Source organism: Gekko japonicus, unplaced genomic scaffold, assembly GCF_001447785.1.
Source record: "Gekko japonicus isolate JY-2015 unplaced genomic scaffold, Gekko_japonicus_V1.1 scaffold562, whole genome shotgun sequence".
Taxonomy (NCBI): Eukaryota; Metazoa; Chordata; class Lepidosauria; order Squamata; family Gekkonidae; genus Gekko; species Gekko japonicus.
The window spans coordinates 174,828-193,625 of NW_015172569.1; the positions used below are offsets into that span (position 1 = coordinate 174,828).

Genomic DNA, 18,798 nt, shown 5'->3' on the forward strand with positions numbered 1-18,798 from the left:
AGGTTTAGCGGCATTATGAGAGATTTGGAGTGGTTGACTTTAAGTCCTGAAATTACACCAAATTTCTTTAAAATTTGCTGCAAGTGAAACATAGATGTATCAGGATTTGTCATGTATACCAACATGTCATCTGCGAAAAGGCTTAATTTGAAGGTTTCGGGACCCACTGTGATTCCTTGGATGTTTTTGTTATTTCTGACTTCAGTCGCCAAAGGCTCTAAAGCCAGGGCGAAAAGTATCAGCGACAATGGACAACCTTGTCGGGTGCCTCTATTTAGCGGTATGTTCCTAGATGATATTCCATTTATTTTGATTTGAGCTGTTGGTGATGTATAGATTGAGGTGACAGCTCGAAGGAACCTAGAGTCAAAACCCATCAGGTACGATGTTTCAAGGGAATCAAACGCTTTCTCTATATCAAGTGATAAGAGTACTGATTCTATTTTCGTTTTTTCACATAATGACATAATATTCAGTGTTTTAAAAATGATCTGTTATGTCTCTACCTGGTACGAAACCCGTTTGATCTTGCTGGATGTAATTTGAAATGAATGAGTTCAGCCTTTTGGTTAAAATCGCTGTAAAAATTTTGTAATCCTGATTCAGGAGAGATATCGGACGATATGATGCTGGGTTTGAACCTTCTTTTCCCGGTTTAGGTATTGCTATTATGGCTGCTGTGCTCCAAGACGGAGGAATTTGTCCTGTAGATAATATGTTGTTACAAGCGTTGGCCAATGGATTAACCAATATGTTAGCAAATCTCTTGTAGAACTCCAGCGGATAACCATCTCGACCTGCCGATTTATTGTTTTTCAAATTCTTTATGACCTCAAGGGTTTCTTGCGGCTCTATGGTTCTTTGGAGAATTTCACGATGTTCTTCTGTAAGTTTTTTTATATGCAAGTTCGATGTCAAATAAGTTTGAATGTCCTCAGAGGAAGGTTCAGACGATGATTGATAGAAGTCTGCGAAGACTTTGTTAATCGATATGGAATTCGTGTGCGCTTTCCCTTCCTGGTCTTTGACCCATATTATATGTCTGGATAGCCTTTTATCTTTGACTCGCCAGGATAGAAGGCGCAAGGTTTTAGTTGAGTTGATCCAGTACTTTTGTTTCACATACAGGAGATTTTTTTTGTATTTGTGAACTGTGCTGTGACTATTGACTTACTGAATCTATTCTATAATATACTGAATACAAAGCGTGCTACTGATATTATTATATTATCTACTGCGTTGTTTCCCACGCTGTTGGCTGAACTTCCTAATTCACGGTATAGGCTTTTGCGGGCAAGCACACTTCTTCAGATACCAACAGTGGAGGAGTGTATCTTAAAGGTGGCACTGGGCACAAACTCTGTTCTGCCGCTTCAGACCAACACGGCTACTCCCACCTATAAATAACACAAAACCTGTAAATAACGTAAAAATAACGAATCCCCGGGTGTGTGTGGGGGGGGAGATATGAAGCTGCCTTATCTCCTCCCCGGCTCCGTTTCCGAACTCTCCCCTCAGTCAGTCAGCAGGCGGGCGGCCTAGTAGGCCGAGGAGGGCTCCCCTGAGGGGAGAGACTCGAGCCGCGGCGGGGCTGGGAGGAGTGGGGCGCGGCGGCCCGGCGGGTCTTCCGAAGTGGCCGCTCGGCCGGCCGCGCTTTCCTTCTTCCTCCTCGCCGCAGGCGGGGACGGAGCGAGGCGGGCCTAGCATTGTGACGGAGGGCGCCTTGATCCCGCCCCGCGCGGCCCAGAGAGGCCCTGCTGCCGCCACCGCTCCCGGCTGCTCTTGCCGCCCGCCGCCGCCGCCGCCGCTTCTTCTCCCTGGCTGCAGGAAGGAGGCGAAGGCGCCCTCCCGGGGGCGGCTACGATGGCGGCGGCGCTGCGGACGGGCCCCCAACAACAGCAGCAGCAGCGGGCTGAAGCGGCGGGGGGGGGCGCCGGGCGATAAGCCCCCCACGGCTCCCCCCCCCTTCCCCCCCCCGGGGACGGGCAGGAGGGGGGCGCTGCGGGTGCCCAGCCTCTTCGTCATCGACGCCATCTTCAACTCGTCCCCGGTGCTTCCCGGAGACTCCCTGTGGGTCGGCCTCCTGGGGGGGCTGCTGCGGCTGCTGGGTGAGAGACCCCCCCCCCTCCTTCCCTCCCTCCATTCTCTCCTCCCCGGCTCCATGAGGGGTGCTCGCTTCTCTCCCCAAAAAGAGGGGAGGGAAAGGAAGAGAGATCTCCATATCGCTCCCCTCCCCGCAGCTTCTCTCCTCTTAGGGTGCAATAGCTTCTTATTCCCTCCCCACCCCTTTAACAGGTTTCCCCGTTAGGGATGCCATCTTCCAGGTGGGACCTGGGGACCCTCTTGAGTTCACCTCCTCTCCAAACTACAGAGCTCCCCTGGAGGAAATGGTTGCTTTGGAGGGTGGACTTTATGACATTGTGCGGTGGCTCAAGTGGTTAAGACGCTGAGCTGCAGGCGGTGGAAGGTCGGTCGTTCAGCAGTTCGGGACCCGAGTGTGCCGCATGACGGGGTGAGCTCCCCTCTCTAGTTCCAGCTCCTGCCAACCTAGCAGTTGGAAAGCAAGAAATTGCAAGGAGATAAATAGGTACCACTTCAGTGGGAAGGTAGCAGCTTCCGTGCGGCTTGGTGTTTAGTCATTCTGGACACATGACCACGGAAACGTCTTCGGACAGCACTGGCTCTTCGGCTTTGAAACAGAGATGAGCACTGCAACCCTAGAGTCGGATTCGACTGGCTTTCGAGCAAGGGGACCTTTACCTTTACCCCACTGAGGTCCCTGTCCTCCCCAGGCTCCATCCCCAAATTTCCAGGAGTTTCCCAACCTGGATCTGGCGACCGGGATCTGCCCCCCTCCACCGTCCCCTGCCTTTGGCCAGGGGGGAACCTAGCAACCCTATTCCCCGTCCCCCTCTTCCTCTTTTCCTTCCAACTTCTCTGCTTCTCCATTTGCCTTCGTTAAGATGTGTGAGGAAGATCGCCATATGCTTTTCCTGAGAAAGATTATAGAGTGCATGTTTTGGTTAAGATCACACCTTTCCTCCAAGGAGCTCAGGGCAAGGATACGTGCCATTTAGCGACAACACTGGTAAGGAGGCTGAGAGCGGGCGACTAGCCCAAGGTGACTCAGAAATCTTCGAGGTAGAGTGGAGATTTGAACCCAGATCTTAATTGCAGGGCCTAACTCTGTGACCACCTGTAAGATGTGCTGGGAATTCCAGGTGGGAAACTTAATTCCAGGCTGTGGATGCCTAGTTTGGATTGGGGCCAGGGTTGGTTTTTTTTAAGCTTCACCCTTTGTGCTGTTTTCTCAATCTGAAATGGACCCACCCGGGGAGCTGCTGTTTGGCCTGTTGTGGAAACTTGTGTGTGACGGTGGGCTGCATGCCGATTTCCCCACTGGGTGCGAAGAATGGCTTGCCACGGCCGCTTCAGGTCTAGAAAAGTGTGCTGGTGGGGAGGATGAAGCCTCTCTCTGTTTGCATGCTGCATTCCTGGCCTGAATCGGGCCCCTACATGCCTGAGAATCTCAGCAAGTAGCTCCACTTCATATCTGACAAGACTTGAGAAGATCAGACATAAGGCTGACAGGTAAACCGTTCAATGTGTAACTAGGCCCTTGAGTGGGGTTTAAATGGCTGCTCTGAGATGACGCTATAATGTGTAGCGTAGTTAGGCTCCAACTCTCTAAAAAGCATCTCTCTTATCTTCTTGACAGTCCCAAGTTATGCTTCCTGTTGCCTTAGAATGGATCTTTCCCAATCCTAGATTCCCACAGAAATAAGTGTTAAAATGGTTTGTGTGTGTGTGGGGGGGGGAATCTGTGCTCTTGGGTGATTTATAACTATCCTGATTAAATGGGTGCTTATAAATGAAATAATTTGTATTGCATGTTCTTGAAGAGTTGTCCAAGCTGTAGGCTCGAATGCTGCTGTAGCTCCCAGGCAAAAACTCAACAGATTATATAATTGATACCATTATTTCTCTCAGCCACATTTCCCCCAGAGATTTCCAATGAGATGCTCACTTGGTATTGCCTCACTCTGCCTCCTTGACGGCATGTTTTGTTTTCTAAAATCCAAAGAGGTGTCGTTTACTGAGACCTGAATTAGTTTTACCTTTGGCTGTAAACTGCTCTTCCTCAGATTGCTGCCAAAAAGATTGTAGGCATCCATCCTCCTATCTTTTTACTATAAGATGAAACTTAAAACCTAGCCATTGGGAGTCTTAAGACTCAGGTTAGGTGTACATTTACTATGCAGTAAGGCGTCGACATGATTATTTGGTTAACTTTCTAGTGACCTTTTTAAAGGCTCGCCCGTGCTAGCCCCCAAGTTTGAAGTTTTAGAACTCTTCTTACTTGTAATAATCCTAGCATTCTTGTTTTCAGTATAAACTTTGTGGGTCTGTTGCTGATTGACCCAAGATAGAGACAGCCTGCTTTAATCATAGTCTGTTTTCTGAAGAAAGTCGATTCATTTGAAATGTGGTGTTGGAGGAGAGTATGACAGATACCACGGACTACCAGAACAACAGATAAGTGGGTTCTAGATCAAATCAAGTGTGAACTCTCCCTAGAAGCTAAATAACAAAACTGAGGCCATCGCACTTTTGTCATAAGAAAACAAGACTCACTGGAAAAGAGAATAATGCTAGGAAAATTTGAAGGCAGCAGGAAAAGAGTAAGATCCAATATGAGATGGATTGACTTAAGTAAGCCATGGCCCTCAACTTGCAAGACCTGAGCAAATTAACGATAGGATGTTTTTGGACGTTTGTTTTCAGTTTTAAAATGTATTTATTTTTATCAGTCATGTCAGAGCCAACTTATGGTGACCCCATAAGGTTTTCAAGGCAAGGTACGTTCAGAGGTGGTTTGCCATTGCCTGTCTCTGCGTAGCGACCCTGGTATTCCTTGCTGATCTCACACCCAAATACTAACCAGGGCCGACCCTTCTTAGCTTCCAAGATCTGACGAGATCAAGGCCAGGCTATTCAAGAATCGAAAGCGACTTGACAGCACTTACCACGTGCATGTTTTCTGAAGAAATGACAGTTCATTTTGTAGAAAATAATAGGCTGTATGAGTACAGGGGTCCATTTTACTGTACGTGCTGGGTAACAACGTGTTCATATAAGAACATAAGAGACGCCAATGTTGGATCAGGCCAAAGGCCCATCCAGTCCAACACTGGCACACAGTGACCAAAAATACCAGGTGCCATCAAGAGGTCCACCAGTGGGGCCAGGACATTAGAAGCCCTCCCACTGTTGACCCCCCCAAGCACCAAGAAGACAGAGCATCACTTGCTCTGTACATCTGTCACATGTTATATCCTGTCATTCCTCTGAGAACCTCAGTAGGGTTCACATACATGTGATCATTGCCCATAAAGATAGGGTTGCCTGCTTCCCCCTGCATAGAAATGCTATCTTTTGTTAAGAGGCATCACGTTTGAAGTGGCCTTGGAACAACTACAATGATATAATTGGCATGCATTTTTCTCTATGCAAAAGGAATATCTGATGTAGGAAATGTACTTGAAACAAGCTGTGCTTTAGGCCTTGAGATAGTTATTTGTCTGGTTATCTGTGATGTGCAAATCTGAGGATGACTAGGCAAAGGAGCATTTGTAAGTAGGAAAAGCTGCTTTTTAAAAAAAAAAAACACCATGTTACTCTGTGAACAATTCACTTCCTTGTAGATATTCTTGAGCTAGTGACCTTTACGGTGTCTTTTGCAAAAGTGTTGCAGACAAATCCCCTTAATTCTAAGGAGCTACGCACGATAGAATCCTGACCTGGATAGCCCAGGCTAGCTTGATCTCATCAGATCTTGGAATCTAAACAGGAGCGGCCCTGGCTAGTATTTGGATGGGAGACCTCCAAGGAATACCAGAGGCAGGCAGTGGCGAACCACCTCTGAACATCTTGCACCTTGAAAACCCCACAGGGTCGCCATAAGTCAGCTGTGACTTGAGAGCGCTTTCCCCCACCACACACGATAGAAGAATTTAACCGAGAGCTCTGTATCCCAGCTTCGTCATTTCATCTTCAAGTGTGTCACATTCCTAATTACATTTGAATTAATTTACCTGTCGACTACGATTTAACTTGGAGCAAGCCTCCCTTCCCCCAAAGCTTTGTCTACATGTTGGGTTTAATTATAACTTTATTAGCTTGACAAGATATTCCGCTGTGCCTAGAGCACATTTAAATGGTAATGGAGATAATAGGTTTCCTTTCATGGGACTTGACACTTGCCTTTCCTGAGTGTGTTGCTTAATTGTATGTTGAATTAATTCATGGCACTTTGAGTTGCCATTGTCTTAATGAAATGTATTGCCTATTCTAGAGAGGTGATCACTGTATAAAGCAAAAAGGGGGAGGGGGAGTGAATTGTTTGAGTAAGTAAGGAGGTAAATGATATACATGAAGCTGCCTTATACTGAATCAGACCCTTTGGTCCATCAAGGTCAGTATTGTCTACTCAGACTGGCAGCAGCTCTCCAGGGTCTCAAGCAGAGGTTTTTTTACGTCGACCTAATGCCTGTTCCTTTTTTAGATGATTTTATGTGGATTTTAATTGTTATTTATGTATCAAACTGTGTAAGCCGCCCTGAGCCTGCTCTTGCAGGGAGGTGAAGGTAAAGGTTCCCTTGCTCGAAAGCCAGTCGAGCTCGACTCTAGGGTTGCGGTGCTCATCTCTGTTTCAAAGCCGAAGAGCCAGCGCTGTCCGAAAATGTTTCCATGGTCATGTGGCCGGCATGACTAAACACCAAGGCGCACGGAACGCTCTTACCGTTCCACCGAAGTGGTACCTATTTATCTACTTGCAATTTCTTGCTTTTGAACTGCTAGGTTGGCAGGAGCTGGAACTAGAGACGGGAGCTCACTCCGTCATGCGGCAACTCGGGTCTCGAACTGCTGAACTACCAACCTTCCACAGCCTGCAGTTCAGCGTCTTAACCACTTGAGCCACAGCAGCAGGGAGGGTGGGGGTATAAATTAAATAAATAAATACATAAAAAATTAGCTTCCAAGTTGTGATGAGGTGAGGCTAGGCTGGGCTCTTACAACTGGTGTGTGTGACTTTACCTGGCCTTTTTTGGTGCCTTAGACGGTGCTATTGTTACTTATAAACACTAAATCATCACTCGGGGTGGCCAGCTATGTCGGCATACAGATAGAGAATACTGTGGAAAGGCATTGGAGAACGTAATGCTCAGGGAAGGTGACTTCCACTGAAGTAGTGACTCATCTCTCCAGCCCGAGCAAATATATAAAGGGGGATGGGACCATTTGAAGGGTGAGGCTCTTAGGTGCCACACTTTGACTTCGTCTGATGGCTGCCACTGCTCATGTGACAAGGTGGTTGTAAGATTTTAAACTCTGTTGAAACAGCGGCTGATTCATCCCGCTGTAAAGATGCATTAGCATGGGAAAGTGCTTTGAAGTTAATCTTGTGTAAATGAGATTTGGGGGTCTGTTAAGGGATGATCTCTGTTAAGAGCACAATGATAGGATTAAACGATTGGTGCTACTTGAGACCTGTGTTTAGATGGTTACTTTTTTGACGGGGTTGATGAAATGGAAAGTCCAGGTGATGCGGTGGGATGGCCCTTTTATTTGATATGGTTGCACTTTTGTCTTCCTAAAGCATTTCGAGTTACACCATACAGCGTACACTAGATAGGTTAGGTAGGTAAACCTGTGGAACAAAGTTTGAGTCCAGTGGCACCTTTAAGATCAACAAAGTTTAATTCTGGGTAGAAGCTTTCGTGTGCATTAAAGGTGGTCTTAAAGGTGCCATTGTGGTTGTGTGGTCTTAAAGGTGCCATTGGACTCAAACTTTGTTCCATTGCTTCAGACCAACATGGCTGCCCACCTGAATCAAGGTAAACCTGTGAAATTCTCAGCTTGATTTATTCCTTTTCATTAATTCACATGAATCTTCATTAGGCTGCCATTATTGCTTTGGGTCAGTGTATGGAAGAAAATGGAGGTCACTGAAATTAGCGTGTTTTTACTCCTTATCACTTTGGTTTGAAAGGCTTGATTAAACAAAAGTAGCTAAATCACAGAAGTCCTAGATCAGTGGTGGCGAACCTATGGCACGGGTGCCAGAGGTGGCACTCAGAGCCCTCTCTTTGGGCACGCGTGCCATCGCCCCAGCCAGACCCAGACCATTATTAAAGTGTCGAATTCTCCGCCAAATAATTTTAAGTAAATGAAAGCATTTGGGATTGCTTTCCTTACTTTGTTTGGATCATCTTAAATTAATGTATGAGTTGTTTTTTCTAAAGTAAAACCTCAGTATTCCGGTTAAATTGCCGTGTTGGCACTTTGCGATAAATACGTGGGTTTTGGGTCGCAGTTTGGGCACTCGGTCTCTAAAAGGTTTGCCATCACCGTCCTAGATTCTTTTTGAAGGCTGAAAAATGTTCCTTAGTCTCTTAATTATTTTTAAAGTACAGTATTGATCTCATATTACCTGGAGACTTGCAAAATTGCAGTGGGTTGTATCCAGTGAATCGTTCCACCTGTGGGACAGAACTTTCCTGTCTCCCCCTGCTGTAGCATTCTCTCTTCTGAAATACTGATCCCAGGAATTAGTGACCCTCCAGCAACAATGCCCGGTGTGATGTGAGGGTAGGCAGTGAGAGGAATGAATCAGCAAAAAACTCTCACCCAGAGAAGTATCAGATATAAGCATTTGGCCCTGGGGAATTATTTTGCAGGAATGTTTAAATGCACTCATGATGTCTAATTGATTTATTTTATTGAGTGGTTTTTTAAATTTACTTGAGCCAACATTTGTTTTAAAAAAACTTTTAAAAATTTACCACCTCTTGAGTTTGAATTGCTGAAAATCGATGCTGTGTTTGGATGTGATGTGCCTTCCTGAGAAAGCCCAGTGTGAAGACTTAAGCTGGGACTGAATTGTCCCATGCCCCTTAAACCTGACTTTCTCTGGGTTGGGGTCATGGTCCAATAATGTCGTAAACATTAGATTCCATGTCAAAAATGAAGTCAAATGAGGAGGAAGTTCTTATATTTTATTGTAATGAAATATGGAAAACAGTTAGGCCAAAGGACCCATCAAAACTGATTGTTTTCTTCTCAGCATAATCAGGAAACATGCCTCAATCAATAGGAAAACAATTAGACCAAATAGTTAACCAGAAATTGACAACTTTCTTCTTTTTCTTCTTCATCTTCTTCTTGAGCATATTCTGAACATATTCAGGAAATACATAAAGTTAAATTACTTAAAATGGCATCATCATACCATCATCATGGGAATAATATTCAAAAAGCATAATTGGTTACAAAAACTTAAACAACATTTACATAACAATCTCCTTATTGGTCAAATGTAAGAAAGGTGTGTCTATGCAATGGCGTCACATATTTACTTGACATGACCTAAGGCATATCGGCTAAAGCTTGTTCTTACCTAAACAAAAGTATTCATTACTGATACGAGACTAAAATCCTATCTGACCCAGACATTGAAAGGTTTGCCCTAAGAACTACAGAATCATGAACTTTGTACCTATTATGTTGTCTGCTAACAATATCAGACCTACAAGAGGAAAGCCTTCTATATAACAGGCCTTTCTAACATCCTACTAAAATATTACTTAAAGAATAAATCTATAAAAACCAGAGAAATATAAATATGAACAATCAAGAAGAAACTTATATATGAAAATCTCTATATTCCCATTCATACTACAATAAGGTGGGTGAGGGCTTTGCTGTTGTTCTGCTAGGAAGCAACCTGACATCTCAAAAGGAAGTCTGATACTTTGTTGGTTTTGGATTTGATTGAACTTTCATAGTGAGTTCTAAGGCTGTTGTTGAACTCAGCTGGAACACATTGATGTTTATTTTAGTAATCATTAGGTTCTTGGGTAACCATGAATCATGAGTCAGATCGGGATGAGCCCATGGTGCTGGGTTGCTTGATACCTGGAAATGTTTTGCTGGTATCTGCTTTCAGATTCTGGTTTCTTGACTGGAATTTGGCCATAAACAGCCCCATGTAGGATGGTGGAAATGCTTCCATTTGGGCAAAGATTTTAAGCAATATTCATATTACAGCAGGTTATGCCCTTCCTGAGATTGTATGTGTAGGATCCTTGTTAGTTCCAATTAAACTATATTTGGCAAGACACTGGGAAACTTCTAAAATCCCAAAAGGAAAGGCAGATGACTCAGAGTGTGGTCTGTTACAGTAATTGAGATCCCTGGTAATACTGTTCATACACATATCCAGTTCTGTGGAAACAAGGTTATTTGCTGCTGCATCTATTCTGTGCCCCTTAGGTCTTCACTTCCAGCCTAAATGTGTATAAACCTTAGTTGTTGTACAAAACATGGGTATATGGTGATCTCTTGAGTTGCTGTTGGATCAGAAAACTTTCCGTTGTGTTCTGATTCAACATTATCATCAATAAAATGGGATATGCAGTTCTTTAGGAGAGGTCTACACCTGCTAATCTACAGTACACTCCTAAGAACATTTTCCAAGAAGTAACTCCCACTGAATAGGCCTGAGTAGGAATCTGGGTAGACCTGCTTAGGGAGCAATCCTAATCAGGTCTACTGTGAAATCATCTGGTTTTATTTAATGGGACTTACTCCTTGGAAAGTGTTTTTAGGATTGCAGCTAGAGATTCCTAGACTTGTAAGGGGCCTGATAGGCCATATAGTTCCCTGCTCAGTGCAGGAAATCTGAAGCTAGACTCAGAGCGTTTCTGACGGTTGGCTATCCAACCTCTGCTTGAAGACCTCCAGCGAAGGAGGGCCTCCCACCCCATAGGCATTTGAGTCCATTGTCAAAGTGGCACTGATCTGTACATTTTTGGAAAGGCCATATTGGAATTTCATTTTCAGAATGATGGTGGGGATGTGAACATATTTTTGGATGAGATTGTCTAAAATAACTTCTGAAATTGTATGGAATATATTTATGTTTATTGGATATACTAATTGTATAGTTCTGCTTATGTTTTATGCTTTTAGAACTCTGTACATCACCTAGAGCCCATGACTTTGGGGATAGGTAATTAATTAATAATGGGAATAAATAAATAAATAATTTATATCATAGCTCAACAAATCCTGGTGTCGGGTCACATGGTGCCTAGAAATGTCATTATAGCACCTAGCTTTGTCAACAATGGATTTATTTTAGCATCTTAGTAATTCTCACTAGAAATGCTAAGGGTTGGAATCAACCAGCTTTCCCACTGGTTAAAAAAGGGGAGGAATGGTTTTGCTTTGACCATCCTGAATCCAGTTTTGGGGATGATGGGACCTGCTCGGACAAAAGCCATGTGGAATGAGGGCTGTAATAAGGAGGGTTACTGGCCAAGATTGAGTGAAAAAAACTGGCTGGATTCAACCCAAAGTTTATTTATAACTTGCATTAGAATAGTTTGTTGTATGTCATAAAAATAAATGTGCATGAAGTTCTTGCTGTTCCTTCTTTCTATCAGGCACTTAGAGAAAATTGGTATAAGATGTTTTTTTGCTGCTATATTACCCCAAAAGGTATAGAGAAAATGGACAAAAATTATGTTGGAAAATGTTATGACTTCTGTATGTATAAATATAATTTGACACCATTTTGTGGTGGTGGATGAACTCCTTTCTTAACCCACTGCTTTTTCTGCTGGCTCCAATATTTACTTAAATGAAGCCTTTTAAAGCAGTAATGGACATGAGAAATTGGGGAGGAAATAGGCTAGGGTTGGAGGTTAGCTTTTTGTTGCAATGACAACCAAGGTTGCTCTACTATTTATTTATACACTGGGACATTTTTTTGACATTGCTTTAACAACATTACAAAAACAGGCTAGGTTTAGGTTTTGTGGTAGCAATAATTAGAAAATGTGGTCATTAAACATGAAACCTTGAGGGTGGAAAACAAGTGTGACTCCTACATTTTTGGGCAGGCTCCTAGAAACAAACCAAACCAAACCAACAAATTTGTAAAGGCTTAATTTTCTATGTTCATGTATATGGTAATGCTCTTGGATTCAGTGCTTAAACAGTTCAGGTGGCTTGGGCTGCTTCGCCAGCTGTGACCTTTCCGGGAACATACAGGCCTAGCTACATCAATGTTCCCTTCTAAGCTGTGTAGTCTTGTGAGCAACCAGCTGTGACCTTTCCGGGAACATACATCAATGTTCCCTTCTAAGCTGTGGAGTCTTGTAAGCAAAAATTCTACTTTGTGAGCTACTGGCATTAAAGCTGTGAGCGAGCAATTTGGCTACTGCATAGATTAGTTTGCTCTGGGGCCAATGTTCCCTCTAAGCTGCCTTAGTGTGAGCTAGCTCGCCGTTTCTTAGCCTCTGGCTCACACATTTTTGTCTTAGCTCAGGAAGGATGGCCCCAGACAGTGTTCCCTCTAAGCTGCCTTAGTGTGAGCTAGCTCACACTAACTCAGCTTAGAGGGAACACTGTCTGGGGCCATCCTTCTTGAGCCAAGACAAAAATGTGTGAGCCAGAGGCTAAGAAACGGTGAGCTAGCTCACACTAACTCAGCTTAGAGGGAACACTGAGCTACATCCATTCAGATTTTAGCTATGTCCAGACTTGACTGCAGTAGTGTGCTCTATATTGACATTGTCTTTCAGTATCACTGTAAGTGGAAGGTTGTCCATCCGCTATATGGAACAGGGTCTTTTCAACGCTGGCACCGGGATTATGATCATTCCTCCCCAGGGACAGCTGCCTTGTGCCTTTCCTCTCATTTCCTGTTGGTTGAACACTTTTTATTATCTTTAGGAGAGCATTTGGGCTTCTCGTGGAAATGGTACAGTAACTTTTGATTGTTAATGTATCATCTTCCTGCTGCTGTTAGATTAATGCAGTTCTCATTATGCTGGCTGCCCTTTTAAAGATTTTTGTTGTTGTCACTTTACACTTTTTCTTCTTGTTACATTTTCTGTTTTTCTTTAGTGGCCTTGGGAGCTTAAGTTAGCCAAAAAGCAGAATATGGATATCCTAAAGATTAAGAGATTGTTAATATATAACTCTTCTAATCCTCAACATTTACATAGATATGATGGATGGAGTGAATAACACTGAGATTTTTCCCTTGCTTAAATGTGTGGCTGTGGCTAAATGGGGTTCTTACTTGATGTGGGCCCACTGTGGCTAGTGTAATATAATTATAGCAGAAAGGCCTCTTTCTACTATAGCAAGAGTTAATTCTTTAGTTGCTGTAGATTTTCTGGGTTGTGTGGCCGTCTCGCCAGAAAAATGGTAGGCAGGTAATTTATATCTACTCCAGAAGGTGGAGTACTTCTGGAGTAGATATAAATTACCTGCCTACCATTTTTCTTCTCACTTTGACACAGAGAGCACTCACTCCATCTTTCTGTTATACCTCTGAGGATGCCAGTCACAGCTACTGGCGAAACGTCTTCTTGGGGCTTGGGGCTTGGTGCTTGGTGCTTGGTGTCAACAGTGGGAGGGCTTCTAGTGTCCTGGCCCCACTGGTGGACCTCCTGATGGCACCTGGTATTTCTGGCCACTGTGTGACACAGAGTGTTGGACTGTGGATGGGCCTTTGGCCTGATCCAACATTGGCGTCTCTTATGTTCTTATGTTCAGGTTCTACAATGCCAAGACCACGGCCACACAACCCGGAAAATCTGCAGCAACTAATGAACTCCGGCCGTGAAAACCTTCGACAACATAGTTAATTCTTTGCAGTTAATCTTTTAAAAGACCTAGTGGCAGAACTGATTATTTCCTTTTGAAAAATTAGAATAGCAACCTATAATCCTTTTTCATGTCCAGGGACTAAATCTGTAATAGAATCCTCGTTCTCTGAAAACACCTGTTTACTTCCAGGCATGTAGAACAGGATAATAAGTGTTGTTTCTTCCCACCCTCCCCGGTAATCAGACTGGAATGAGAAGAAATGTATGTTGCAAAAACGCTTGTCAGAGTAAGTCCTAATTTCTTCCTTCCCTGAGCCAGTTTAGGTTTGCCTCTGTTTTCAGTAAGCTGAAGGCCAGTGTTATAAACAAGTTATTTTAAGCCAGAAGAGGAGCCGCTAATGACTATTCAACCTGAGCATCTTCTAGTCAAGTGGCGGGGAAACCTGTCTGTTCACTAATCAGCAATTGAGATGACACCCTTCATAAGACATAACCTGGTTTCCATACAGCTAGATATTTGCTGCCAGAACTATTCTGTGACCGTAAAGCCCTCACCTACAGCCTAAATTTATAAACCACAGGTGCTTGCACCAAACATGGATGTAGAGTGACTGCCGAAGTCAATGAAATCCATTGTGTACGTTCCTTAGGACAAGTGCTAGTATCCACACCTGGATTTAGTACAGCTTGAGGAGCCATCCTCCAGCTTCGAGTGGCCTTCCTCCAGTGGAAAAACCACAAGTTGGAGGAAGCCCTTCCTTAGATGGGGGGGGGGCTTAAAATTTGAGCCAAAAGGAAAGGCGAGGCATAAATATTTAAATAAATAAATGAACTTTGCTCACTGCAGTGGTAAGGTAGAATCCACCCACTGCCTTAGAGTCCTAGGTTGCAGTCCTAAGACTACTTTCTTGGGAGTCAGTCCCATTGAATAAAACAACACCTAATTCTGAGTAGAGCTGGTTAGGAATGTCCCACCTAGAGCAGTGTGGGGGTCTCATAGGCCACTTATTCTCTAAACATACCCACATCTTTCAGCCTTTCCTTGTAGGACTTGTTTTCCAGCCCTCCGATCATTTTGTTGCCCTCTGTTTCAGTTGCCACTTTGGTTTGTCTGTATCTTGCTGAAAATGCAGTGCCCAGAACTGGACACCATACTTCAGATGATGTCTAACTCGAGCAGAGTTGAGTGGGGCTATTACTTTTTCAGACCATTCTTCTATTATTTTACAGCCATATCTCACTGCTGTCCCATGTTCGTTGACTGCTACTCTGTGAACCTTTTCAAATATACCACCGCCAAGCCAGATATCCTCCATCCAGTAGCTATGCATGTGATTATCTCCCCCTAAATGTAGAACTTTTCATTTGTGTCTGTTGAATTTCATTTTGCTTCAGCTAAGGTTTCCAGCCTATGCAAGGTCACTTTGTCATTTCTGTCTTCTAAGATGTTTTCTAAAACCCCCCCGTTTTGTGTCATCTGCACTTATCCACCACTGATAAAAATGTTGATGAGTACTAGGCCCAGGAGGACAGAGCCCTGCAGCCCTCCTTGTGAGGCCCTCCCCCCCCCCATTGATGAGGTGCTATTCAGAAGCATTCCTTGAGTACGTTTCTCCAACCCTCCGTGGATCCATGTGACCCTGACTTGTCCTTAACCATTCGTACACTGCTGGTTTGCAAACAGTTCCTCTTTGGGAGAACGTGAAGGCAAATTAGAGTTGAAGAGATCTGCCTCCACTTTGCCATCTGTTAATAATTCACCATCCTCACTGAATAGCGAGCCTACCATTTCTTTCTCCCCAGCCCATTTGTTGTTCTTCCTGACATACCATTTGGATAAACAGACAAACTGTAGTCTGTTGGGGTTGTGAATACCTTCAGTTTTTGAGCTGCTCTTGGGGGGGGGGGAAGGGGGAGTAGGCAAGCCTGAGGACTTCCCAGGAGCAGTCCCGGAGCACGGTTTGGCTGTTGTGTCTTGCTCGCAACCCTGAACTCTGCTTGTTTTAGTTGCTTGCCTGGTTTGATGTTTCCTTTGACACAGACCAGCACAACTTGTGACTTGCGAGCCAAATGCAACCCATCAGAGGCTCAGTAACCTGTTTAGATCTCCCTGGGACAGTAAAAACAGGGCTGTTGAGCCCCTGAGAAGATTGGCGGCTGTATTCAGCATTCTGGGCTCACAACTTATGTCGGTGGCAATGTTCCCTCTAAGCTGATTTAGTGTGAGCTAGCTCACAGTTCTTTAGCCTCCGGCTCACACATTTTTGCCTTCGCTCAGGAAGGACGGCTCCAGAGCAAACTAATTGATGCAGCATCCAAATCGCTCGCAACTTTAATGCCAGTAGCTCACCAAGTAGAATTTTTGCTCACAAGACTCCACAGCTTAGAGGGAACATTGGTCGGTGGGCCACCTGATTCAACATGAGAGACCAAAGCTTGAGCACTGTTTTCCCGGAGATACATCACTAGTGTGTCGAGTAATTTCTGTACTACTTAATGTGTCATGTGAATACTTGTGCTACGCTTCAGTTCTTTCTAGCGGTTTCAGACTTCTAAATCCGAATGCATTGGTTACCGAATGCCCCATTATTTTTTTTTGTGATTGTTCCAGCTCACTGTGTCATCCGCCTTGAGTTCCCTGTGAGAAAGGCGGACTTGTGAATAATGTAAATAAATACATTTAATGGCAGAGTCACTGTTCACTTATTAAAGCGCTTAACTCCCTCTTTCTTTTTCTTTTTCAGGTGTCTTTGTATCCAGCATCGTCCTCGTTCTTTCACAAAGATCCCTTTTCCAGTTTTATATGATCAGCTCTGCACTTCTGCTGGCCGCAACATCAGTGTTGGTGAACTATTACGCTTTTTTGCACATAAACTTCCACAGTGCCTATTACACGGGAGCATTCGAAGTCCAGCTCCTGCCTCATAAAGGACCTTCCCTGTGGATGGCACTCTCTATCCTTCAGCTTGCCTTTGGAATTGGCTACGTTGCACTGTTAAATATCCAGTCCATATACTCTCAACTGATCATACTGGATTTATTGATTCCTGTTGTAGGCTTGATCATTGAATTACCTTTACACATCAGGCAGACTCTAGTCTTTATCTCAGGCTTCGTTGTGACATTTTATACCCTGGCCATTTTAGTGTCTAAAATGAAACGGTTCTACTACTCCACACGGTATGTCTATCTCCTCGTAAGGCACATGTATCGCATTTATGGATTACAGTTGTTGTTGGAAGATACGTGGAAAAGGATTCGTTTCCCAACCGTACTGCGTGTCTTTTGGCTCACAAGACTCACGGCCCAAGCTGCAGTGCTAATTTATGTTGTCAAGATGGCAGAAACTAATTCAGGCACGAAATCATATGTGATTTCTTGGGATAGCTTTTGGGAAGTGCTTTGCAGCCTTATCATCAGTGGGTGTGATTCTACTTTAACTGTATTAGGCATGAGCGCTGTGATTTCCTCTGTGGCTCATTATCTAGGGCTTGGCATTTTGGCCTTTATAGGTTCGACTGATGAAGATGACAAGAGGCTTGGTTTTGTGGCCCCTGTTCTATTTTTCATTTTGGCTCTGCAGACTGGTTTAAGTGGGCTAAAGCCGGAAGAGAGACTAGTGCGCTTGAGTCGAAACATGTGCCTTTTGCTAACTGCAGTCCTGCATTTTATCCACGGGATGACCGATCCTGTCCTGATGTCCCTGAGTGCCTCCCACGTGTCCTCCTTCCGCAGACACTTCCCCGTACTCTTTGTCTCAGCTTGCCTCTTTGCTCTTCCAATTTTGCTCAGCTACATCCTTTGGCACCACTATGCACTAAATACATGGCTGTTTGCAGTTACAGCCTTCTGTGTGGAGCTCTGCCTGAAGGTTATAGTTTCTATCACTGTGTATGTACTGTTCATGATTGATGGCTACTATAATGTCCTATGGGAAAAGCTTGATGATTACGTCTACTACGTTCGATCGACAGGCAATATTATTGAGTTCATATTTGGACTCATAATGTTTGGGAATGGCGCTTACACCATGGTATTTGAATCAGGAAGTAAAATCCGGGCATGTATGATGTGTCTGCATGCCTATTTCAACATCTACTTGCAAGCTAAGAACGGGTGGAAGACGTTCATAAATCGCAGGACTGCGGTTAAGAAAATCAACTCGCTTCCCGAAGTCAAAGGAGAGCGATTACGTGAAATAGACGACGTGTGTGCAATCTGCTACCACGAGTTTACTACGTCTGCTCGTATTACTCCATGCAATCACTACTTCCATGCACTTTGCCTTCGGAAATGGCTCTATATTCAAGACACTTGTCCAATGTGCCACCAGAAAGTTTATATTGAGGATAAGGAGAACACCAATGCCTCAAACAATAACGGCTTTGTTGCACGTGACGAAAACGTACCTAATGAAAATGTTGAAGACAGTGACGGTACCGACAGTGAGGAGGAGGAAGAGACCGACGGCTTGACTTAGCCCGTTATTGCAGTTCTCTGAACATCAAACCTGGTGGTTTAAAATGTCATGTACTGAACACTGCAGGTGTGTGTTAATAGTGACTTTCAACAATGGAATAAAAGTTTCACTTCATCAGTGTGTATCTAAGCACAAGAACAGTATCTCAAAATGTTGAATCTGTGAATGGGGTTGTCAGTTTACTGTGATGTGCTACTGTAAATATACCTCTGATTACTGCTGGTCTCTTTTGTGACCACGTTACATTTTATGTACATTATTGTACATGGAATAAAATGTTTTTGCTTATTTTTTAAAAAAAGCTGAACAAAAACCATTCTTAATTGGTAGTGCAAATTATAGTGTGTACACTGTGTCAAGAAGTTCATGCAGATTGGTTAATTTTAAGCTGATAGTTTTGAAGATGCTCTGATTCATTTTCAGGGTTTCAGGAAGGAACCATATAGAGCAAATAAAAGCAAATTAAAATCTAATTTAAAACCTTACCAAAGCATCGTTCCTGTCTTGAGAGGAAAAAAAAATAAAAGTGTTAGGCTAATCTCAACAGTGTTACTGATGCGGCTTAGCATTTGTGGAGAGGAGAAATATGGAGATAAACAGTCCCCACCAATGCTCCCTCTAAGCTGTGGA

At 43.9% G+C, this 18,798-nt stretch overlaps 1 protein-coding gene across 1 annotated transcript; it reads left to right on the plus strand.

Moving 5' to 3' along the window:
- Positions 1 to 247: 247 nt before the first annotated feature.
- Positions 248 to 18,769, plus strand: RNF139 (ring finger protein 139). The gene is made up of 3 exons (XM_015421339.1): positions 248 to 280; positions 1,679 to 2,108; positions 16,433 to 18,769. The coding sequence occupies exons 1-3, from the start codon at positions 248 to 250 to the stop codon at positions 18,166 to 18,168; spliced, it is 2,199 nt and encodes a 732-aa protein (XP_015276825.1). The 3' UTR covers positions 18,169 to 18,769.
- The last annotated feature ends 29 nt before the right edge of the window (positions 18,770 to 18,798 follow it).

Bases quoted from the DNA above. Each gene is read 5' to 3' on its own strand.
- RNF139 (XM_015421339.1), top strand. From the start codon at position 248: ATGGACAACCTTGTCGGGTGCCTCTATTTAGCG. The intron at 281-1,678 runs GTATGTTCCTAG...TCCTCGCCGCAG, and splicing joins TCGGGTGCCTCTATTTAGCG to GCGGGGACGGAGCGAGGCGG. The intron at 2,109-16,432 runs GTGAGAGACCCC...TTTCTTTTTCAG, and splicing joins GGGGCTGCTGCGGCTGCTGG to GTGTCTTTGTATCCAGCATC.